Source organism: Trachemys scripta, chromosome 4 (assembly GCF_013100865.1).
Source record: "Trachemys scripta elegans isolate TJP31775 chromosome 4, CAS_Tse_1.0, whole genome shotgun sequence".
NCBI classification, from domain to species: domain Eukaryota; kingdom Metazoa; phylum Chordata; order Testudines; family Emydidae; genus Trachemys; species Trachemys scripta.
Window position 1 is genome coordinate 31,857,455 of NC_048301.1, and position 25,461 is coordinate 31,882,915.

General features: G+C 41.3%; 1 protein-coding gene across 1 annotated transcript; it reads right to left on the minus strand.

Annotated features, from left to right (window-relative positions):
- Positions 1-6,144: 6,144 nt before the first annotated feature.
- On the minus strand, positions 6,145-25,129 carry PSMC1 (proteasome 26S subunit, ATPase 1). The gene is made up of 11 exons (XM_034768922.1): positions 24,992-25,129; positions 22,957-23,010; positions 21,710-21,806; positions 18,447-18,571; positions 17,512-17,697; positions 17,118-17,246; positions 16,374-16,470; positions 14,900-15,089; positions 12,375-12,526; positions 9,424-9,578; positions 6,145-6,461 (listed from the first exon to the last, which is right to left on the minus strand). Exons 1-11 carry the CDS (start codon positions 24,992-24,994, stop codon positions 6,327-6,329), a joined length of 1,323 nt encoding a protein of 440 aa, XP_034624813.1. The 5' UTR covers positions 24,995-25,129; the 3' UTR covers positions 6,145-6,326.
- Between the last annotated feature and the right edge of the window lie 332 nt (positions 25,130-25,461).

A 25,461-nucleotide genomic window follows, 5' to 3' on the forward strand; every position in this document is an offset into this window, starting at 1 on the left:
TGGAGTCTTTTTAAAAAATTGGTGTCACATTAGTTATCCTCCAGTCATCTGGTACAGAGGCTGATTTAAGTGACCAGTTACATACCACAGTTAGTAGTTCTTCAATTTCTTATTTGAGTTCCTTCAGAGCTAAGGGTGAATACCATCTGATTCTGGTAACTTACTACTGTTAATCAATTTGTTCCAAGACCTCCTCTATTGACAGCTCAATCTGGGTCAGTTCCTCAGATTTTTCACCTAAAAAGAGCGTCTCAAGTGTGGGGAATCTCCCACACATTCTCTGTGAAGACTGATGCAAAGAGTTCATTTAGCTTCTTTTGTTATGTTACATACTACAGTTAGTAGTTCTGCAATTGCATGTTTGAGTTCCGTCAGAACTCTTGGGTGAGTACCATCTGGTCCTGGTGACTTATTACTTTTTAGTTCATCAGTTTGTACTAAAACCTCTTCTACTGGCACATCAATTTGGGACAGTACTTCACATTTGTCTCGTAAAAAGAATAGCTCTGATGTGGGTATCTCCGTCACGTTCTCTGTAGTGAACACCGATGCAAAGAATTGATATAACTACTTTGCAATGTCCTTGTCTTCCCTGAGTGCTCCTTTAACACCTCTGTCATCTGGTAGCCCGCTGCCTGTTTGGTAGGCTTCCTGCTTCTGATGTACTTAAAAAATAATAATAATAATAATAATAATGTACTGCCACTTTTTGCATCTTTAGAAAGTTGCTTCTCAAATTCTTTCTTGGTCTCCCTTATTGTACTTTTAGATTTTGCTTGCCAGAGTTTATGCCCCTTCCTATTTTCCTCATTAGGATTTGCCTTAATTTTAGAAGATGACTTTTTGCCTCTAATAGCCTCCATTACTCTGCTATTTAGCTATGGTGGCATTATTTTGGACTGCTGACTTTTTTTTTTAATTGGGGTATACATTTAGTCTGAGCTTCTATTATGGTGTTTTTAAATAGTCTATGTGCTGCTTGCAGGCATTTTACCCTTGTGACTGCTTTTTAATTTCTGTCTAACATCCTCATTCATGTGTCATTCCCCTTTTTTAAGTCAAATGTTACTGTGGTGTTTTGTTGTTGTTGGTATTCCCACCTCCCCCATGAGGATGCTAAGTTTAATTACATTATGGGTAGGGCTCTGCGTCTGTCACCGAGATTGTGGAAGTCACGGATACCATGACTCTCTGCAACCTCAGTGACTTCTGCAGCAGCTGCTCAGGTGGCCCCGGGGACAGCCACACCGGCCACTGTTCAAGCGGCCTTGGGCAGTTGGCCCTGGGGACTGCCTGATCAGTGGAGTGCCCCTTCCCCCCTGCAGCAGCCCCCAGCTCCCCCCAAGATTTAGTCAAGGGTATTTATAGTATAAGTCATGGACAGGTCACAGGCCGTGAATTTTTGTTTATTGCCGTCATCTGTCCACGATTTTTACTAAAAATACCCATGACTAAATCGTAGCCTTAATTACGCTCACTATTACCGAGTGGTTCAGGTATATGCACCTCTTGGACCAGATCCTGTGCTCCACTTAGGACTAAATCAAGAATTGCCTCTCCCCTTGTGGGTTCCAGGACTAACTGCTACAAGCAGTCATCAGTGGCATCTAGAAATTTTATTTTTGCATCCTGTCCTGAGGTGACATGTTCCCAGTCAATATGAGGGTAGTTTAAATTACTAATTATTATTGCGTTTTCTGGATTTGTATCTTCTCTAGCCTCCCGAAGCATTTCACACTCACTGTAACCATCCTGGTCGGGTGTTTGATGGTATATTCCTGCTGCTATATTTTTAGTCAAGCATGGAATTTCTAGCTGTAGAGATTGTGGCACAGTTTGATTCATTTAAGATTTTCACCTTATTTGATTCCATGATTTTTTTTAACTTATAGTACCACTCCCCTACCAGCATGGCCTACTCTGTCATTCCTATATATTTTGTATCCTGGTATTCAGTGAACACTCAAGCACTTGACTTTAAAGTACACTTTTCACAAACATCCTTTATCAGTAAAACTTGGCTCCCTGGGAAGTTAACACACAAGGAGCACAAAGTGGCTACATTTAAAAATCTGAGCAAATATTCACAGTAATTATTTTGTTAGGTGATCTATTTTTCTAGTTCCTGGTCATTTCCATCCCCTGGGGAGTAGAAAAGAGAATGTAGATGCTTACATGTTAGAGATGTTCATGAAGTCCAGTAGTTTTCAACTGGTGGGATGTGATTTGGAAGTGGTTCAAGAATGGGTACCTGGCAGGTCACACCATACCAGATGAGCAGCAAAATCTCTGGGGTGGAAAAGGGAAAAAGCAACTTGCTTCTCTGTACTCTTTCTTTTTCAGCCTTCTTTCTGCAGCATCCACACAGTGCTCTGCTTCAGGACAGGGGATATTTCATGCTTCAAGGAGCTGTAGAGCTGGTTTCACAGCCTCTCAGAATGGTGTTGCCCTGGAGCTGAGTGGAATGTGAAGGAGGAGAGGAAGAAAGACCCCACCCCTATTCACAGCACCAGCCCAGCCCCCATGTCAGCAGCCCCCTTCACCTCGTTGGATTCAAGTTCAGCTCCCGGCCAATACAAAATTGTTCCCTACAGTCCACTTTCCAGTGTTCTATCCCAGCTAATTTGAAATGTGCCAAGTGATGGGGCTTTCACCACTTCCCTTGGGAGACTACCAGATCTCCACCTACTTGTTAACATTTCATGCAATTACTGTATTCCCCATCCCACTGCACAAAATAACTTTTCTCCCTTTTTGAAGTTTGTCCTACGGTGCCATTTAAACTTGATACATAGAAGTTGCAGCAAGATTACTCTATTTGCAACATTCCATATTCTAAGGATCGAAATATTGCAAAAAGTGCAGAAAGTTTAATTCTACCTGCAAATGGTAATTGGCAGGTTGTTAGTATGGACCAAAAATGACATCTCATCTCCTCAGTTATTGTTGAGTCGAACGGTCTGCATTTACTACTTTTTAGCTTTCCTTGCAAGCCGGTTAATCCAGCCTCTTCATTTTTGTTGCTCATCTCCAAAACTACTCTTAAGATTTCCACATATTTCTGGTGTAGAGATCACACGTGGCAAGCAGGACTTTTAATTATTGTTTGCTGCAGCATCCTGCATTTTCATTATGCCCATTTTTGTTAAAGCAACTGTGCCCTAACTTTGAAGCTGTAGTGAATCCAGTTACCTCAAGAGAACATAAAGGTTAGCACAAAATATTTATTCTTCCTGAACATTGTACAGGATTAGGCATGCATCACATTGACAGGAGCAGGAAATAACACTCTAATTTTTGCTCTTTACAGCTGAAGAACAAGTTTTACCTTTGGCTAGATGGCAAGATCCTTGAGATAGATCAATTCAATTCGTGTTCTGATTTTTGACAATGAACCACCTTGTTTTAACATGAACACCAGTTCTCTGGTTTTGCTGCCATCATTGTTTTAGCACTGGATATTTTCATAGGGATTGCTGTTTGTGAGTAATTTGCGAATTTCTGTTGCTTTCCATTGTCAAGTATATCTTTAAAATTATCAGATCAAAGTTACTGTGCTTTCCATTGCTGTGCAACGGCCTTAACTGGACAGGTAAGTACATACATTTTCACTGCAATTTTGATTGGATACAGTATTCATCTCTTAAGTTGTTGGGTAGTGTTGCTTTGCATGGTTTCATTTTTGTAGTAAGTGATGACTATGGTTTGTGTCTGGAATGAAAAGTGCTATATCAACTAAGTTAACTATTGTATAGAAGAGTGAAAATTTAACCTGTGTTAAATTTGAGCTCTGTCAATAATTCACATAGTGCCATAGTTTGCACTAGTTTTTAATCTTTTTGCTGCCAAACTGGTGTTTTCTGAGAGTGATTACTGGGGTATGTTTCTGATTTGTATTTTTAAGTCTGTCGAGAGCTCATTTACCATAGTATACATTTAAATAAATAATGGAAAAGATCAATGACATGAGACCCTTGGAAGATTAGACACCCTAATTTGTACATCAATGCTCAGGGGATTTTAACAACAAATTTTCAATATTACAGGGAAGTACCTCCCTGGTTGTGTGTTAGGATATAGATATTCAGGCCTGTCTGAAAAGGCCTCTACTTTAAGAATTTAGGTGTATTCTTATCACTTAGCTAGTTATAGAGGTATAAAAGAGAGAACCAAAATCACCGTCTGCTGGTGTAACGGTTTTCTCTTACTGTGACAGTCTGAGGCCCTGTTCTTAGGCTAAGCAGCAGAGGCAGCCATAAGCTAGGGAGTGAACGGTCACATCCTCACATTCCAAACTAGTCACATTGAAATAAGGTGCTATTGGGCTGTTAGGAATATCAGGACAGGATTGTATTCCTATCACCTCCAGAGAAAGCGAAGAGCCTAGAAGACGTAAAAGGAAGCTTAGTTTGACAGCATCCTGTCCGGCAAGAACTCACTTATCAATAGCAGGGGTGTGAAATCTTCATTTTTGTTGTTCTATCACTGTAGTCCCCATTTCCCTATTGTTTATCTGTATAATCTGTGATTGTTTCTGTCTACTGTATAATAATTTTGTTGGTGTAAACCAATTAAGGTGGTGGGATATAATTGGTTTAATCATGTTACAATATGTTAGGATTGGTTGGTTAAATTTCTGTAAGATGATTGGTTAAGGTATAGCTAAGCAGAACTCAAGTTTTACTATATAGTCTGCAGTCAACCAGGAAGAAAGGGGGGGAATGGCGGGGGGGTAATTGGAATCATGTTTCGCTAAGGGGGGGAATGGGAACAGGGACACAGGCAAGGCTCTGTGGTGTCAGAGCTGGGAAGGGGGACACTGAGGAAGGAAACTAGACTCATGCTTGCTGGAAGTTCACCCCAATAAACATTGGGACTTCGGGTATTGTTACAGTCTGTTCATGTGAGAAGGACCAGGGAAGTGAGAGGGTGAAGGAATGAGCCCCCTAACACTATAAGAACTAATTATCAGAATGTGATTGCAGGGAGAGTAGACCAAATATGGCAGAAATACAGAGTCCCCAGCTCTCTTTCTGGGTTTTCTTGTGGCTACATGTTAGGAAGCTCTCAGTACTTTTGGGAAAATATATACAGAACTTAATATACTACAATGCTTATGGAATGCAGCAATATCCAGATAATCAGGATATTATAAATCATTGCATTTCACTCAGGTTGTGGTCAGAGGATGAGAGGAACAATTTGAAGTAAGTGATGAGATTCTTTGTGACTAAAATAAAGTGGAAATGAAATTTGTTCTCATAGGGGCAGGAGCTGGGAGATTGCACTGTGAGTGCTTTGAACAAATTCGTAAAACTTCAGAAGTCACAATTGTTCAGCAGATGTCAGGATTTATAAAATGTATACTTAACCACTTTTTTAAAATTAGAACAGTATAGTCTTAAATGCAGAATCTTCTATATAGGGTGAAATACATAAGTCTTGACTTTACAAGATCTCAAACTGAAAACACACCACTTGTATATCTAGGAAAATAACAATTGTGTTATCTTAGCAACACTTGTATTTAAAACTCTGTTTTAAATATGAACACCAGCTTTTAAAACTTATCCAAAACATCAGCGTATGGACTAATTTTATTATTTTGTTGCGTTTAACTTCATGAATGTGACCTTTTCAAAAGGCTGTTTTAACTGACATAACCTAGAGACTGTCTTTTTCTAAGGTGTCCTTAATGAAAAGTTTTGGTCAGCTGTGATTCTGACAAACAGGGTCTGAATTATTAAAAAAAACAAAAACAGAACTCCTAACCATTTTTATAACTGCCTGGGTACTATTATTGAAATATCCTATAAAAAATACCATCGTTACTGGACTAGATGTAATTGTTAATCTTGTAGTAAGCCTAAATCTAGTTAACACAAAAGTATAGGAGATTCATTTAGGATGTATAGACAGAAGAGGTACTATATAACTGACAAATCCAATTCAGAGAAATTTTATAATGAAGTTGCTCACAGTAGTTAGTAAGTTATGAGACTGAACAGTGGCTACAGGTCTTATTTTCTGAAATGGCTATATAAGCCAATAGCTTGATGAAAAAATTCATCAAGCCACTAATAGGTAACTAGGCAATTTAATACATATGGCTGAAGTGTTGATAAAGACATTCAATTAAAAAAATCTTTCTGAAACAAATGTTTTATTTAGAAATAAGTATTTTATAGACTTACAACTAAACACAGTCCATCCATCATGCTTGGAGAGGCTAAGACATTATGCTCTATTGATGAGGCCTGTGAAACATCTGTTGCCATTTCGTGTATTTTGAAAATGAGAAGAGTCCCTCTGTGGACATAGTTAATCTAAAGATAAAGCCCCTCTGGGGTGCCTTCTTGTTTCTTATAGAGAACATTCTCTTTTGATTTTTTGAAGTCTTCATTAGTTACTTTCATTCTGCGTTCTCTCAAAGCCATCAAACCAGCTTCTGTGCAAATTGCCTACGAAAGAGAAAAGCTGATATTAATTGCTAGCTATAGACAACTAATTCAAACCACACATGCATTACTGTGACACACAGTTTTCAAATATTTTCTGGATGCCAGTGCAAACAGAACAGTGGCAAAACCATGCTAATCATTATGTGCCATATTAAGTAATGAAGCTAACAAGACTGGAACTCAAGTGTCTACACCTGTATTTAACAAATAATTCTGTTTCCGATCCACGCAGTGCTTGCATGCCAACAGGAAATCAACAGATACATTTAGCACAGTCCATAACTGTACCTCTTTGATCTACAACAATCTAGTAAAGTGAGGCTGCCAGTGTGTGAACTTACCAGCTAAGCAGAACTTTAAAATGGGTCTCTCTAGAGGTGAAATTACAAGGAGCCAGAACTCCTAGTCTCAGCTCTACAACTGACCTTCTGTATGGCTTTAGACAAGTTACACTATCTCCATGTAAAATTTCTCTCATCTACAACTTGGGTACAGCAGCTTCACCAAGCCTGTAACTGTGACCTCCTTCAAAAGCCTTAGATGAATAGTATTGTAGCTAAGGACTACTAACCAACCCCAAGACAGTGGCTCCTCCAGATAGGATATGAAATATTGGGTTAGATTCACAAAGCCAGCATGCTGCCCACCTAGTTATCCCCTGCGTTAGCCAATGGGAGATGCTATGTACTAAGCTTCCCTACCCTCAGAGTTCAGTGTCTCCAATGATTTTGCGAGAGGAGGCACTCCTTGAAAACTTTCAGCCCAGTAGTTAGGGTACTCACCTGTAATGTAAGAGACTCTGCTTCAAGTACCCCCTCTGCCTGAGGGGGAAAAAGAGTGCCCTAACCACTGAGCTATGAGAAGTCTGATGTGGGGCACACTCAATCACTCCTGTTGAAGTTGTTCCACTGGATAAATTATCTAAAAATAATCACTGAAGGAAGAGGACTGGTCCAATGACTCATTTATCCATATTGGAACAGCTTCAACAGGAGAGATGGAAGAAGCCCTACATCAGAATATGCTTTGGGCTAAGAGTTATGAAGGATGGTCCCCAGAAAGCTCTTGTGGGAGCTTGTCTAAGGTGACCTAATCCACTAGGCAAGCTCTGAGCATGCCTACTGGCATGTGCCCACAGACAAGTTAGGTGGAGGAATGCCTATTTTCCCACAGTTAGTACATCACATAAAATGAGGCTGCACTGTGGATACGCAGAGGCAGAAACTGAGCAGGGGTTTTGTGACTCCATTAGGTCCTGATTCTGGGATTTAGGGAACTATGTCCCTTTGTGACTCTAGCCCCTTAGACTAGACTACTCAACCAATGCTAACATTTGCATTTTCAGCATTTAGAAAAACATGCTCCTCAGCCATTAGAAATGGTGTGGTAAGTAGAGTTTTGGTAAATGAAGAGGTTTTTATGGCACTAGGGTATTTGTTGACACCCAAATGCAGGAGATTGTTGATGTAAAAAAAAAAAAAAAAAATGGAGACGCCAGAGAGTGGCACTGATGGTCCCCGCTCACGCAGTGATACTCAGACGGAGGCTTGGCAGCTGCAAGTGACTCTTTCATGTGTCTCCTGCAGCTCTTTGTAGCACATAGTGTTTTAATATGATTTTAGTTACAGTAACTCCTCACTTAACGTTGTAATTATGTTCCTGAAAAATGCAACTTTAAGCAAAACAATGTTAAGCAAATCCAATTTCCCCATAAGAATGAATGTCAGGGTCCAGGGAAATTTTTTTTCACCAGACAAGACTATATACACACACACACACACACACACACACACACACACACACACACACACACACACACACACACACACACACACACACACACACACACACACTAAGTTTTAAACAAACAACTTAATAGTGGTAAACAGTGATGATGATGGTGAAACTTGGTTGAGGTGGAGGAGTCAGAGGGTGGGATATTTTCCAGGGAATGCCTTACTGCTAAATGATGAACTAGCAATTGGCTGAGCCCTCAAGGGTTAACTCTCACACTCTACAAGGCAGCAGGAATGGAGGAGGGGAGACAGCATCGCAAACATAGACACGCACCGTGTGTGAGAGAGAGAGAGATGCGTATTTCCCCTTTAAGTACACTGACCCTACTCTTAAGTACACTGCCTTGTTAATTAGATCAGCTTGCTGAGACCGCAGCTGCTGCCAACAAGCTCCTTCCATCGTGTGTCCCCCCCGCTCTATGGAAGATGGGGTGCAGCAGGGGGAGGGACACATCCTGACAGCCTCTCTCTTCCTCCCCGCACAGCAAGCAGGAGTCTCAGGGAGCAGCTCCAAGGCAGAGGGCAGGAGCAGCACATGGCAGTGAGGGGAGGAACAGCTGAACTGCCAGCAACTGATAACCTGCGGGGCAGCTGCTGTGCAGGGAAGCTGATAGGAAGGCTGCTGGTCCACCCTGGTTCCAAGCCTGCAATGGGCTGCTCTTCCTGCAAGCGGTGGACAAAGCAGGAGACTGCCAAACAACATTAGAAGGGAGCATTACAGAACTTTAAACGAGCATGTTCCCTAATTAATCAGCAATGTAACAACATTAACCAGGACAACTTTAAGTGAGAAGTTACTGTATTAACCAATCAGGATGCTTTTACTATGTTGTTATAGTTGCTAAAATCAATATTTGGTCAGTCATTTTGCTGTAAGAATACATACATATAGTAAATGAACAATGAATTCACACTATTGTGGCTCTTTTGGGTGATGGTGATTGCCAATTTGGCTTCTGCACCACTGAGGCCTGAGTATCACTGCTCTAATCAATGCTAAAGGAGAGAAAACAGTAAAAGCTTTGAAGGACAGTTTGACTGTCTTACAGTAGTAGAGGAAGGGGACTGCTTATTTGGATCATAGCATAAGGTCTTAATTCACCCCAGATATTACACATTTATCATAACTGATGTTTACAAACTTAGTCAGCACTAGTGCCCCTTACCTTAATATCTGCGCCAGACAGATCATCTTTAGCCATAATAAGCTCATCTAAAGTTACATCATCTGCCAAAGTCATCCTGCTTGTGTGGATCTGAAAGATGCGCTTCTTGGTCTTTTCATCTGGTAAGGGGAACTCAATTTTCCTATCAATACGCCCTGTGTGTAGGAAAGACATTTAAGTGATTCTCGATTGAAAGCAGTGGAGTTTGAAGTGCTCTGTCCCCTGAAGAAGTACAGAATGAGCTGTCACTGTTTCCCCCACATTGGCAGAGGTGTGGAGGCAATGTCCCACAGCCATATTCTGGAAGAAAAACTGAGGTCAGAAGGTAAGTGAGGCTCCATGCTCATGAGAATATGAACAAGCTGTGACCGTTTTATTAATGTTTATGCAGTGTTGCACTGTAGGGTCTGTGTGCAAGACAAAATAGACAGTCACTGTCCCATAATGTTTAAATGAAATAGGGAGAGAACTACTACTGGCCTAGTCGTATTTAAATAGAGGAACATAAGAATTGACAAACTGGATCAGAGGGAAGTCCATCTAGTCCATTATCTTGTCTCAAATAGTGACCAGCTTCAGTGGAAAAGTGTAAACCTCACAGATGTGGGGTAGCTTCCTTCTTACTTCCCAAACACTTAGAATCTCTTGTTGGCTGTTTTTACAACTTTACAGTATAGTATCTGTGCCCAGCTCAAGTTTTGTTGCTGCTCAGCTTTTATATCCGATTTTTAATATTTTTCCAGGCAAGAAACCCACATAAGGACTGAACCCTATAGATCTTTAAAAATAAACATCATCATCCAGCCCAATCTTCTCCATTCCCTATTAAATTCCAACCAAACAGGACACTCCTGCATTATAGCCTGAAGGTTGCCACATCCAGGCTCTGGCAAAGGAAGGAAAGCAAGTTCAATAAGTAAAAACTTGTCACAGAGAACATCCTGGCACTCGCCCTTTCCTATTTAAAACAGGTACCTGCTAACATGAGTGAGGCTTAAAGCTTTTAATGCTTAGACTTCTATTTTTCAAACTGGAGTTCCTTTGTATACAAGTATTCTAAGTAACCTTAAAGTTCACCAGCTTTATCTGTGAATTAAATACAAGTGATCAAAAACAAGCACTTCACATTGTGTTTGCACTGAATTAAGTGCTTGGATAGTTTTACCTTTATTAAAGAGCAGCATACTCCAGAGCAGACAGAATGGTAGGAGCCAGGTTTATACTCAGAGGAAAAAAATAAAATCAGCCCAGAAATTCTGGTACTGGTATTTAATACTGGTGTTCTGTTTTTCGATAGCTGAATGGAAAATGTGCTTCTAGACTAAGAGGAAGGATAGCAATTAGGACAGACATCCTGCATGAACGTGGGCTAGATTTACAAAGGAATTTAGGTGTGGTGAGGTTAAGCATCATCACACCTACCCTTTCAGCACCTAGAAAATCACTGGGATTCTCAAAGTCTGAGATAGGTGCCTTAGAATGGGATTCACAAAAGCCAACATGCTAGGCTGCTCCTCATCAATGGGTGATGCCAAGGCAAGTGGTCTGTCCTCATCCCCACCCCTGAGTTCAGCACCTAAATCTGGGCCGCAGGGAGGCAACTCCCACTGCTTGAGACTCTCAGTGCAAATCTTCTCTTAGCAGTGGGTGCCTATGCCATTTTGCAAGGAGCTGGGGGTGCCAGGACCTCTCTTATAACTTTTAGCCCAGTGGATACTCACATGGGCTGTGGAAGACCCCTGGTTCAAGTCCCCACTTTGCCTGAGGGGAAGAAAGGATTCAAACAGGGATCTGCCACCTCGCAGGTGAGTGCCCAACCATTGGACTATGAGAGAATCTGATGTGGGCCTCCCTCATTCGCTCCTACTGTAGCTGTTGCACTGTGGATAAATAAACAAGAAAAAGTCATTGGAGCAGGGGGACTGTATACTGGGTCTCCCATGGCCCAAATGAGTGCTTTAACACCCATTATAGAGTCATTCTTATGCTTGTTCTCTCTCTAGACTAGTGACTAATCATTTATTCATGGTGGAACAACCTCAAGAGGTGAGACAGAGGGAACCGCACAGACTATTTCATAACCTACTGGTGGCAGATCCCTGTTTGAATCCCTTCACACTTACTTGGAGGAGCAACTTGAAGTGGGGGGTGAGGGGGGTCTCCTGCATAAGTAGCCTAGCCCCTGGGCTAAAAGGTAAAAGGGACGTCTCCCTCTCTCCAGCACTTCCCCAGTACTTTGGGTGGGCTCACCTATGGAAGCCTGATCTGGTAGGTGAGCTCTGAGCCGCGCACCAGATCGGGTCCCACAGGCAAGTTAGGCAGAGGAACACCTCTCTTTCTATTTTATACATTGCTCTGGGGGCTTAGGCATCTGGACGTCTAGAGGAAGGCTACTGCATTGCACATGAGTACATGCAAAAATATAGGCATGTAGGGAACTTTTACTGTGAAAACTTAGGTGCCTACAGCATTCTGGGGCAGCTGAACAGGGCTTTTGTTAACCCCATTGTGACCTGATTTGGGGATTTAGGTACCTGAAATGTCAGTTAAGCACCTAAGTCCTTCTGTGAATGACTAGCCCTTAGTCATTCTGCGTCAGCTCCCCATCTGTAAAATGGGGATGATATCACTTCCCTGCCTCACAGCATGATACATTTAAAATAATTTTCATATTCTTCCTTGGGATTAACTATATATAATGCATTTATAATGCTATTTCTCCTGTAACTGAAAACTATCCTTTTTCTCCATGCACATACATCATGATTCATATTTTACATCCTGTTCAGAAGGACTGACTTTTTATATTCCTAAATCAATATTCCTTCTAAGCCATAAAACGATTATGGAGAGTCTCAAACAATGTTCTATAAAGAAAGGCAGAAATGAAATTCAGTACCTGGCACAAGAAGCTTTTTGGAGTAAATGTGACTTAATAAAAAGTCTCTTACCTGGCCTGATTAATGCTGGATCCAATGTTTCTATTCTGTTTGTGGCCATGATAACTTTCACATCCCCACGGGAATCAAACCCATCTAATTGGTTCAGCAACTCCAGCATCGTACGCTGGATCTCTCTTTCACCACCAGAATTTGAGTCATATCTTTGAGAATGGGCAAGAGAAAGAAATATAACTAAACTAAACCCTGTACAAAAAATACTTTTCTTTACCAATAATAAAATGATCAGCATATCAGAAATAAATGCTCTGACACTCTACCAATGATTATAAACAGCTTTTTTCGTCAGAGCTTAAAACACCCAGGTTATATAGGAATGTAAATATGCCCTCAAATACAAAAGCTTTCACAATAGGTCAGTTTATATACCACCTGGGTCCAATAAGGTAAGCAGAAGACAGAGAAACAGCCTTCAAAAGAGACACCCAACTTTAAAGTCACATTTCTGACTGAAAATGTTGGCTCTTCTGCAGTTACAAGTATACCTCTACCCCCATATAACGCTGTCCCTGGGAGCCAAAAAATCTTACCACGTTATAGGTGAAACCGTGTTATATCGAACTTGCTTTGATCTGCTGGAGTGCGCGCAACCCCCGCCCCCCCAGAGCACTGCTTTACCGCATTATATCCGAATTCGTGTTATATCGGGGTAGAGGTGTAACACTAAACTGAAAGATGAGCAAATATTCTTTTATTTTTCCAGTGTTTACTTTGTGCATCAGTGTGCATAGTTAGTTTGTCCCTTAATGAAAAGGCCCTTATAAATAGGGAAGCAGAAAAATCCTCAATTTTTTTAACAGGAATTTTAAAAAAATTGTAAACATACTATTTAGAAGGGTGCGGTCTCAGAAACTGATTAATTCATTTCCAGTTTTTCATATATGCACAGATTTTATGGTCAGAAAGTATTACAATAATCTAGTCTGACCTTTGCATAGAAAAAGCCACAGAATTTCACATGATTCCAATATCTAGTCCAATAATTTCAGGTTGAACCAGAGCCCTATATTTATCTAATCCCCTCCTAACAAATCCCTCCCTGTGTTTTTTTAAATCTAAGAACTAACATGACATTTACAAACAATCATTCTGCTGGTATATAATGCCCCTTACATTTTCCAGTCTTGTCTATTTACACTGTAAACTTTTGGGGGCAGAGACTGGGACTAGCACAATGGGGCCTGATGCTTGATTGGTCCCCTAGGCAGTACCATAATAAAAAATTAGAACATACAGTTTAGAAACACATCCAGTCTTGATGTAAAGATGTAGAGTGATGAATGTATCACATTCCTTGGTAAGCTATTCCAATGATTAATTACCCTCAATGTTAAAAATGTGTGTCACTTCCAATTTGACCATTGCTGACTTTAGCTTCCAGCTGTTAGGACTTGACAGCATCCCTCTAACAATCTCTTTGCCTGTGCTGATTCAAGTCAGACCTGCAGTGTGTTTTACTGAAACAGTTTGGTTTTTGTTTTTTTTTAAACAGAAGTATGAAAATGGCACCTCCAGACATCCCAAAATGCGCAAATATATACTGCTATTTCCAACACTTTGATTTTTAGGGTGATAATGGGCTGCTTTAAGGACACCTTAAGCTGTGAAGTGCGTCAGTCCCAATTAAACCTTGCTCCATCTTTAAAACAGCACAGCCTGGATGCAAGCTGACATTAGTTCAGAGTGACATAATGGCTCACTCACATGGATCAATTTTATTAACTTCTGCTGTGGACAGCGTAACAATTAAATGCTATAAAAGTTATGGAAAGTTATTGACAATGGATTTTTACCATGCTACAGCCAAACAATGTTATTTTAAACTTATCTACAGCCCTACATACCAGAATGTATAGACAAGCATCTACAGATTTATATAAATAATAACAATAGAAAAATAAGTTAAAGTAATCAAATGTCGTACTCAGCTAATGTTAGAGGCATGAAGAATTTATTTGTTAAACAAGCCATCTCTTTCTGCCTAAAGCAATCCATCATTACTCTAGCTATACTGTTAGGTTCTACTACACTAGCAGCTAACTTTTGGCATATCTTACAACAAAAACTGTTTTGAGATAATTTTTTTGAGAATTTTGTAGTAACTACTTCAAACTTTACTTGTCAACAAATGGAAGTGTTGTTCACATTAAAAATCATTTAAGCCAGTGGTTCTCAAACTTTTGTACTGGTGACCCCTTTCACATAGCAAGCCTCTGAGTGCGACCCCCCCCCTTACCATTAAATACACTTTTAAATATATTTAATACCATTATAAATGCTGGAGGCAAAGCAGGGTTTGGGGCTGGAGGCTGAGAGCTCATGACCCCCATGTAATAACCTCGCGACCCCTGGAGGGGTCCCGACTGCCAGTTTGAGAGCCCCTGATTTAACCTACCAAAATGGCAATGACGAAAGGAGAAATTCAACACAAACGGAAATGTTTCAGATAACTTCCCTATTGTTCTTGACAAAATTATTATTATATTCAGTGTGGAAGCATGAATGCAATACACTACCTCTTTGTACCAATGGCATCTATTTCATCAATAAAGACGATTGATGGAGCATGCTCCTCAGCTACGCGGAACAATTCACGGACAAGTTTTGGACCATCACCTAGGTACTTCTGTATAAGCTCGGAGCCAACAACTCTCAGAAAGGTTGCTGAGGTCTGGTTTGCCACTGCTTTGGCTAGTAAGGTTTTACCTATTATCAATTGTAAAGAAACACTGCAGTGAGTTTGCAGTAACAATTATTAACTTTAAGAAAAAAGATGCATGAAATACAGAACAGTGCTGATATACCAAGTCTAATTATATTAAAATTACAACTCAATGACTAAGACATTGCAATGCTGAGCATCACAGCGCTGAACTTTTAGGTGCCTAGAAAAATCACAGAAACAACACTGCGATCCTCAATGATTGAGGTAGGCACACAGGCTTCCTATACAATGAATGGGGAGGGTTAGGAGCCTTAGAACATGATCCACAAAAGTCAATGTTCTAGGCAGCTCTCCACCTAAGCTAGACAATGATGGGTGTATCCTGGAGACAGGCACCTACCTCTGCTTAGTGATCCATGAAAGAAGACCCGCCTCTTTGTGTCAAAAGGCTTAGGTGGCTTAAGGCATTTCTTGCGGGACATGACAGGTGCAAAGCTACCATACCCGAGCCTCCCACATCCCAGGGGAGCGTTGTAACCATTGCAATGCAGAATCAGAGTCTCTCTCTCTGGCCCAATGACTATTTAAGTATTTATCAACAGTGGATCAGTCGTTGGGCCAGTGAGAAACAGAGTGAGAATGACTCTGAGCCCAGGGGTTAAGGCATCCACCTGGGAGATGGGAGATCAAGGGTCTAGTCCCCATGCTCTAATGACTCAAGTATTTATCCACAACTTCAACCAGAGAAACTGAGGAAGCCCCACATCAGAATATTCCACAGCTCAGTGATTGGAGCACTCTCCTGAGAAGTGGGAGACCCCTATTCAAATCCTTTCTCCAGCAGATGGGGAAATTGAACCTGGGTCTCTGACACCCCAGGTGAGTGCTCTAACCACTGGCTAAAGTTATAAGGTGGGCACCTCCTCCTCCTCCGGGAAGACTCTGAACAGGGCCCAATCCAGGAGGTGGCCTCTGAACATGCCCACCAGAATGGTCTGGCTATACATGTGACTTAGGTGGATGACACCTATCTTCCCCCAGTTTGTGAACTGCTCTAGGGCTTATGCAGGAGATAAGCTTCGGAACACCTTTAGGGAGGCAGTAGCGTGCACGCCCAGAGGCAAAAACTCAAGCACTGAGGAAACTTTTACCCTGAAGACTCAGGCCCTAACCTCATCCAGCAGCTATGGGGTGCAGCAGGAGTTTTGTGAATCGCAGTGGAGCCAGAATTGGGACTTAGGTGCCTAAGTATCTGTGTGGATCTGCACTTAATACTTTAAATGGGATTAACTGAGCATACTTAAAGTTACTGTTATGTAGGATACCTGTGCCAGGTGGGCCATAAAGAATTACTCCTTTGGGAGGCTTTATACCCATCTCTTCATAATACTCAGGATGGGTGAGAGGAAGCTCCACAGACTCCTATAACATAAGAACAAGTATTAAAGTATTTTACAAATATTGACTAATTAATCCGCACAACAGTCACATGAAGTAATTGAGTATTACTGTCTCCATTTTAGAAATGAAAACATTAAGGCTGAATGAGTGCACAGCCAAAGGCCACATAGCAAGTCAATGTCAGAGCTTAATTTAGAATTCAGGAATTCATGGCTCCTAATCCTGTGTACAGAGCACTAGAGGACGCCTCTATAATCTGAGGATTATTCAACAAGAGAAATCTGGTTTCCTCAATGTGTTAATCATCAATTATTAAGGCCAACATTTTCACTAGTGTTTTGGGTGCCCACCTTGAGTCACCCTTAAAAGGTACCTATTTCAGAGGGAAGGAAATCAGCACTTTCTGAAAATCACGTCTCTTTAAAAGTGAGGCAAAATAGGACTCCCAAAATCACTAGTCACTTTTGAAAATCTTGATATAATTGTAAAAGACTGCTAAGGCTGAGGATTTAAAATGTACAAAATCCCAGAAAGCTCAGTGCTGTCTTGGGTTCCACAGCAATTGTGACAATTCATGCACAAGTTTTGGACCATCATCTAGGTAACTTCCTGATAACAGATGCTTAAAAGTTTTCTTATTAATTAGATAAATTACTAAATATAAATACCTTAATTTCTTGAATCTGGTTGTCAAGGCCACCAATGTCAGCGTAAGTCTCCTGAGGGGCCTTCTCCACTTTCATCACTGTAACTAAAGGATCTGTGTCATCCATCAGGACTCCTATCACAGCATGAACCTAGTCCAAGTGGTATACCAATACCAAACATAAGTAAAATAGCATGCATTTTACTGAAGAATGATCCTAAAGATAAAACACAAAACTACACAGGAATCCAAGATTAAATGTACTGTACATTCACACAGTGACATGAAACACACAAAGCACTTATTCTTGGATCTTGCACTATGGTACTCTTATAACAGATCCAAAAACAAAGGCTAGTTCAAAAGGATATTGGAACTTGCACACCACTCCATCTTCATATTGTGAAACAACTTACCTTATGATTGAGCAAAACAGAGCAGCCTGGTTCTAGAAGATCTTTGTCCACAAAAGACAAAATACTGACATAGTGCTCAGATCCCACTGATGTAGACACTATAGCGTGATTATCATCAATAATCTCCTCCAGGGTACCTACAGACATTGGGGTTCCTCTCAGATCATCGACCTTTGATCTCTCTTCCTGCAAGAAACAAACAAACAAAAGCAAAGAACTAAACACAGAAAAAAAAAAAACAGCTTCGGCAAAACATGTATTGTACTGCTTTAAACATATATACTAAAGTAAGAACTACTGCCTGTGTGAGGAAAAAAATGGAAATTCATTACCCAGTTCTTTTGACAACTATTTGAATAAAAAAAAAAAAAAGTCCTTTCTACTTCTTGTGATGCGGTATAGATCCCACAGTCCCTGAGGAATGTAGCTTCCACAGCAGAGGAGGATAGGAGCTCTCTTTTTGAGGCAGCTAAGAAGCTAAACCACTTGTTTAATCTCATGTTGCTTTATGCCTCTGTAGCTTACCCTATAAGAATGTGTATGTGTCTAGTGCATTCCTTCCCTTCTCTGCTGGCTGGCCACCTTGGAGAGTTCCACCTTCAGAGACCCACTAAACAAAAACACATGCCCCACCTATAATAAACTGTATTGAAACTCAACCCACTAGTCCAGTCCCCAATATTCCTGAAAGTAGACTCCTCCACCCTCTGTTCTTCAACTAGGGAGCCACTCGGTAAGGAGACTGTACCGTCTATGCTTTATTAAATACAATTAAAATAAATATTAAATATTTAATCTGTTTTTATAAATTTCAGTCACTTTATTTCCAGGTCTTGTGCATCAACTAGTTTACATTGTTTACAATTTTACTTCTAAAGATCTAGGTTAGTAGTATCTCAGTTTTAATAAGAGTGTAATAATTTCCTCAGACTTACCTCTTGCTTTTCTTCTAAAGGTTTCATCTGTTCCTGATTTCTGATAAATTCTTCCTCCATAAGTAGGTAATCTTTAATTCTCTCTAATTTCAGCAATTTGAGTCTGCATTGTGTGTGAGGTGTCACTGTAATGAAAGAAGTCGAATCACTGTATATCTGACTCCCATTTAGATATGGTATAAGCTATTCAATAATTCATTGCAAGAAACTGCTGGCCTAATCCTTATTAACAGGCCAGTCTGAATCATTACCCAAAGGCCTGTAAACTAAGAAATCCACCAGCAAATCTTTTCAAGATACTAGTTATTTAAATGAAAGTTTCTAATCGGATTTTCTTCCAAATGTCATAATTACCTTCTACCACAACAGTCTCTGGGGTGATGGCTTTAGGTGTGTTTCTCTATAAATCTACCCAACCACTACCAGGGTTTTCAATGGCACATCAGTAGATGAGTCAATACTTCCAGAATCTAACAAGGTAAGAGTGCATCAAGCAGAGGTAGGCACTGCAAACTAAGATTATGCTCTGGCAGCCATAGCCACTACCATGCTAATACCTCACCACAAAAAAGCTCCAGTGGCCTAGTATATGGATGTAATTTCCCAGTGGGGTTTCCAGCCATCAGGCAGCATAGTAAAGCAATACTTTATTCAACTTTAAAGACAGTGGAGCATAAGAACGGCCATACTGGGCCAGACCAATGGTCCATCTAGCCCAGTATCCTGTCTTTTGACAGTGGCCAATGTCAGGTGCTTCAGAGGGAATGAACAGAACAGGCAATCATAGAGAGATCCATCCCCTATTGTCTATTCCCAGCTTCTGGAATTCAGACACTAAGGACACCCAGAGCATTGGGTTGTATCCCTGACCATCTTGGCTAATAGATTCCATGAACTTATTTCTTTTTTAAACCCTGTTATAGTTTTGACCTTCACAACCTCTCCTGGCAATGAATTCCACAGCTTGACTGTGTGTTGTGTGAAGTAGTAGCTTCTTTTGTTTGTGTTAAACCTGCTGCCTAATAATTTCATTGGGTGATACCTGGTTCTTATGTTATATGAAGGAGTACGTAATACTTCCTTATTAATTTTCTCTACACCACTCACATTTTTACAGACCTTTATCATACCCCACTTAGTCATCTCTTTTCCAAGTTGAAAAGTCCCAGGCTTTTTAATCTCTTCTCATATGGAAGTTGTTTCCTACCCCTAATCATTTTTGCTGCCCTTCTCTGTACCTTTTCCAATTTTAATATATATATTTTTGAGATGAGGCAACCAGAACTTCATGCAGTATTTAAGGTGTGAGCGTACCATGGATTTATATAGTGTCATGATGATATTTTCTGTCTTCTTATCTATCCCTTTCTTAATGGTTCCTAACATTCTGACAGCTTTTTTGATTGCCGTTGCATATTGAGCAGAAGAGCAAAAGGAGAAAAATTCACAGAAGAATCACTAAGACACCCCGGAACAAAAACCACAGTGGTAGAAATAAATTAACCACAGTAAAGAAAAGGTTACTTTAAACTAACAAAGCAACTGACTATTAGCTAATCAAAAAGTACAGCCCTTAAACAGAGCAAGTTCAATAGAACAGCTGCAATACATCTTAAACGCCCAAACCCTGGAAAACCCAATTCTAGAGAGTTTAATGTTTTTCTCCTTTCTCCTCCTCCCCCTTTTACTAAAAGTCAGCTGGAATAGCATTACTAAATGCACAATTTCACCATTGTTTATAAACAAAATCAGGAACCACAGTTTCCTTTTTCCCTTGTCCTGCCTCATATGTTAGACATATCTACAGTATTCAGTCCGGATTCTGAATGATCCTTCCAGACCCCCAGTGCTTCACTTGATGGAGAACTTAAAGAAAACAAAAATGCCAGCCACAATCTCACAGCAAAAGGCTCAGTTCAGGAGGAATTTTTTACAGGTCTTCCTTGAACTGATGCTTTATCCACTGTCATAGATACACCTGTGCAAAGCACAGTATACACATGAGTTATAGAAGTACTGCACAATTTATACCAGTGCAGCTTATTCCAGCTACAACAAATTGCATGGAATCAGAGTAAATCCTGTTTGCTCTATTGCTTGCACCAGCATGCTACACCAGTGGTTGAAAACTTAGTATAGAAAAGGCCATAGATACAAAGCAAATTCACATGTCCTACTCACAGCTAAAGTTTCACACAATAAGTGCTAAAACAAAAGTTCTCCCCCTTAACAGCCTTCTAAATCCAGAAAGGGCCTCTGAAAAGAAAAAAAAAAAAATAGCCTCATAGCCCACAACCACCTCATTCCACTCCTCAATTTCATTTAGTTTCATTCTGCAAGTTTCATTTGGGAATGTGAAGAGAATTACAACAGCAGCAAACATACTCATAGACTTTAAGGTCAGAAGGGACCATTATGATCATCTAGTCTGACCTCCTGCACAACGCAGGCCACAGAATCTCACCTACCCATTCCTGTAACAAACCCCTAACCTATAACAAACTCCTAACCTCACGTAACAGAGCAAATCTAATTGCAAAAATCTAATTGTTAATGACTGTGAGCAAGCACCTTAACCACAACATTGCATAATTTAATACTGTATCCCGGTTCAGATCCTCTGCAACAGTTAAAAAAACACCTGATAGACAAATGGACACTAGTATACCATGTATCTGTGTCACTGTTCTACTACTGGACAGAATACGTAACCCATTCAAACATATGTGTGCATTTTACAGAGAATAAATCCTACTGGTCCTGCACAAGGACAATGTTTCACAGTTTATGGATAATTCAGGTGAATAAAAGACTTATTTTTGTTGTTTATACAGACAAAAGAGACTCTCAACATCACTTCTCCCAGCTCCTAAATGCACAGGAGGGTCAGTCACTCTTTTGCTTATTCCAATCCTACTCCAACTATATTATTCACAGGATCTTCCCCACTTTTGACCTCATTTAAGAAAAAGAAAAAAAATTGGGTGCCCTATAGAGCATTCGTCAGAAAAAATATTAAGAATTACTGAGATAATCTCTAATAACCTTAACCAAGCAATAGGGAAATTATTTCTAATAAAATCTTTACAGTGTTACCTTTGGTTTTACAATTTAGTCATTTGAGATTTAGGCCTAATCCTGCAGTATGATCTGTGGAAGCAGACCACTATATGCCCTTGTGGAGCTTGTTGCAGGATCAGAACCCTAGATCCCACAATATTATAAGAGCCTTGTGAGATTGTAGGAGAAATAAACATACTTACCCAGTGGGAGTTTGCTGGCTGCATCTGGTCCCTTTGTTTTCTTCTTCTTTTTCCCCACTCTAGTTGGAACTGGAGGTTCATATTTCTTCTTCTTATCCTTTTAAACCAAATCAGACAAGCACAAAACAAAAATCAGAATAGATATCACAAGAACAAGCCACAGAAATCCATCACAGTGCCAAGCTGAAAAATAACTCAATTTGAAAGTGAATTACAATGCAAAGATGTACTGGGTTTGTGCCTTTTACTCCTCCTTTATGATGTATAATATATAAAGAGGGAGGCTTTAAAAAAAACTAATTATTTTCCTGCTTACTTTATACATTAGATATATCCGATCTTGAGTTGCCTCTTTCAGATGAAGGACTTTGCCAGTTTTTGGAAAACTAGGAATCTGATGTCACAGGAGGCTGAAACCTGAACTGTAAATCTTCGAGGCCTCTAAAGTGAGGCTTAAGGGAGAGAGGAGGTTGACTCTCAAGCCTAGTCTACACTAGAGAATCACACTACTGCTCTCTGCACTGGTGTGATGGTGTAAGTTGCAGCAAGGCAAAGTGTTTACACTAGCCATCCTATGTCACACAGCGCACAGCTTCCACACGCAGAACAGAACACTTTGCTCTGTTGCAGCAGCACTGCACTGTGGAGACTTATCCCAGTGTTATTTTACAACATAAAGGAGCAGTCAGGTTTTGCAGTTTGTTTACTTTGCAGTTTAATCTACATCCAAATATATTAAATTCGGTTGTTAATTTGTATATTTATAAGATTGCCTGCATAAACAGAATTCTAGCTCAGAAGGACTCATTTTTCTTCCTAAGCCACAAGAAAGAAAGCCATATTAGTTGGATTTTTAAAAATGCACTTGCAGCTGATGTGCACAAGTGCTGACTCGGTACTCACAAATCAGGTATCTGCCTGCAGATTTTGAAAAGTCAACTCCTTTGTGACCAAGAGCTATTTTTATTTCACTGTTTGTAAGTAGGATATTACTGCCATGTAATTTTTAGTGCCTCTTGTACAGTTTACAGAGCAAGCCATTTTCTGAGTAAACCATGTGAGTTCTTCTACAACATGCATATGAAAGAGATATTTGGGGAGGCTAGGAAATATAAGCAATGGGCAAATTTTAGGCAGTTTTGAGTACATGGAACAAAAGATTATTTAAAAATCCATTGCTGAAAACTTTGGAATTAGTCATGCAGTTTACCCTATTAAAAAAGGGCAATTGATTTTTCATTATTTACCTTGTCATCCTTCTTGCCACCCCCAGGACCATGTCCACCACTTTGACTTTGACCCTAAAGGAAAACAAAGATGACACCCAAATGAAAGCAAGCAAGCTATTTGTATCTGGAATACTAAGAATCTTGCAAGAATCTTGCAAAAAGAATATGCAATTAGATACATTTTAATAAGGCTAAACAAACTGCTGGTAAATCCTAGAATAAATCAATCTTCTCAAGCAGGAGAGTTAGTGAAGGGATTTGAAGAGTGGAGCAATATGGACTGACCAAAGGGCTATGTTTTGGACTGATACAGCATTGCACTAGCTTGGTGCATAATGGTTAAATCTCCTTCCTTTGAAGCATAAAGTATTGGCCACAGTTGAACTAGATATGCCAGGAAGATGGCAATCCCTGTTTCCAAGGCCTGTAAATTATTTCCTTGTCAATAATACAACTCATCACATAAAGCTAGTGTACTCATCTGTACTAAATCAAGGATTGGTATTAAAGCTAGTGAAAAGAATGTACTATCAATAAGGTTAAGATTTTGTCACGGGTATTTTTGGTAAAACTCAGGCACAGGTTTAAATTGCCTGTGACCTGTCCCTGACTTTTACTAAAAATAACTGTAACAAAATGGGGCTGACTGGGGGAGGACTGAAGCCCAAACTCAGGGGGAGGCGCATGAGAGCCCGAGCCCCAGCCCCACTGCCACGGTGGGGGAATCCAGCACCTGCTGCTCATGGCAGCTGAGAGCTGCAAGGGTCCCCCCAGTGCTCATGGCTCCTGCAAACCGCAGCCCGTGGCAGCTCAGAGCTGCAGGGCTCCACGGCGGCTGCCAGCTCCAGCCCACCATCCCAGGGCTGGAAAACATCACAGAGGTCTCAGAAAGTCACAGAATCCATGACATAATCTTACCCTTCACTATCAGACATGGGTGTTCACTGGGCAAACTGTGTTAAGTCCACAGGTTTTTATATGACTTTTTACATTGTTAATGAGTTAGACTATAAAATGGGTTAGCTAATCAGTTAAGGCAATGAAACAATAAAGCTGTGTATTTTAATTGTAGGCTTAATACACTATTGTCAGCTCTTGAGATTCTAGGTGTTTTTACTCAAAGCGCTAGCTACTAGAGTCGTGTGATTATGTGAGCATCTCAGCTGCCATTACGAAAAAACCAAACAGGTTTCTCAACCTTGTGGTTGTGAAAACTGAAAATGTGACCCAAGTATTGTCCAAACACTCAAACATTAAAAAGGAGATAAAACGACCCAAAATTGTATTTTAAAAATCTCAAGAATGTTAAGGTACTTGTGGTTTTTGAACACTTCGTGTGGGCAATGCCCTACACAGCACCACATGATGTGAGCACTTTGAGATCTACTGATGAAAAACATTATGTCAAAATTAGGTATTTTTATTATTTAAACGAAGATTAACAAACCAATTGTGGGTGTGGGAAAGGGGACAGGACCCGGCCCCAGCCCCAGTTTGTTTTTTTCCCCGTTTTGCTAAATACCAGACAGGCAGGCCTACAGAAGAGAAATCTTTTCAGTCTCCTCATGGGGTACCGGATAAAACGGGAGACTGTTAACATGGGCGGCAGCTTTGCCATTTCCACCCTCCTTTGTTTCGCCTGTGCCTTGTAGCAGCGGGGATCTGCCCCCTTCGCTGGCCGGCGGCGCAGGACGAGGGGCTGTGCCTGAGGGGGACCGGCCCCTTCTGGACAGGGCTCGGGGGGACGCTCCCTTCCGGGAGATGATTTTACGGCTTAGAAATAAATTGCCTCCCGAAATCGGTAAATACCCCCCCCAATGCCGTTCCTCCTCCCCCCCCCCACTCCTGGCCGCTCCCCTCGCTCCGGGGCCGGCGGGGCACAGGCCTCAGCGGGGGATGGGCGATGACTCCGCATAAGCCGGGCCAGCGGGGGAAGGAGCCGGGCCCTACAAGCAGGGGGCCCAGCCCCTCTCCATATCCCCCCGTCCCTCGGTCTCCTGACTGCAGCCCCCCGGTTACCGGTGACGGAGACACGGGCCCGGTGCTCACTCACCATCCTGCACCCACCAACGGGAGCTCCGCGGCGTATGGGGGCCGAGAGGGCACAGACAGAGACAGAGGCGGGGCCGCTACGGAGCCCAGGAAGGGCCAAGCGCGGCCGCGAAGAGAGCGAGGGGGCGGAGCCTGAGCGTGGGGAGGAAGGAAGGAAATGGATGGGGCGTGGAGAGCAAGAAGCCTCTGCCCAGCCCTGGGGACGGATTGGGGCAGCGCGCGGAGTCACGTGACGCTGGACGGGTGGCGGGTTGGGGAGCGGAGAGCTGCTGGGCGCGCGGCGGGGGCTGTTCTGAGCTCGTGGGGGGCGTAAGGCAGGTTCGCGGAGCTGGCAGCGGCAGCAGGGGCTGTGTCAGTGGGGAGACGCTTCGAGGCTAGTGCCCATGGCAGAGCCGTCCCTGCTGTCACGTGGGGCCTCTTCCTGCAGCTGCTTCTTGTCTGAGTGAGACTCCCTGTTCTTTCCTGAAGGGA

Bases quoted from the DNA above. Each gene is read 5' to 3' on its own strand.
- PSMC1 (XM_034768922.1), bottom strand. The intron at 17,247-17,511 runs GTAAGTTGTTTC...CACTTGGACTAG, and splicing joins CTGTTTTGCTCAATCATAAG to GTTCATGCTGTGATAGGAGT. The intron at 12,527-14,899 runs GTAGTGTATTGC...CCATTCTCAAAG, and splicing joins GATGCCATTGGTACAAAGAG to ATATGACTCAAATTCTGGTG.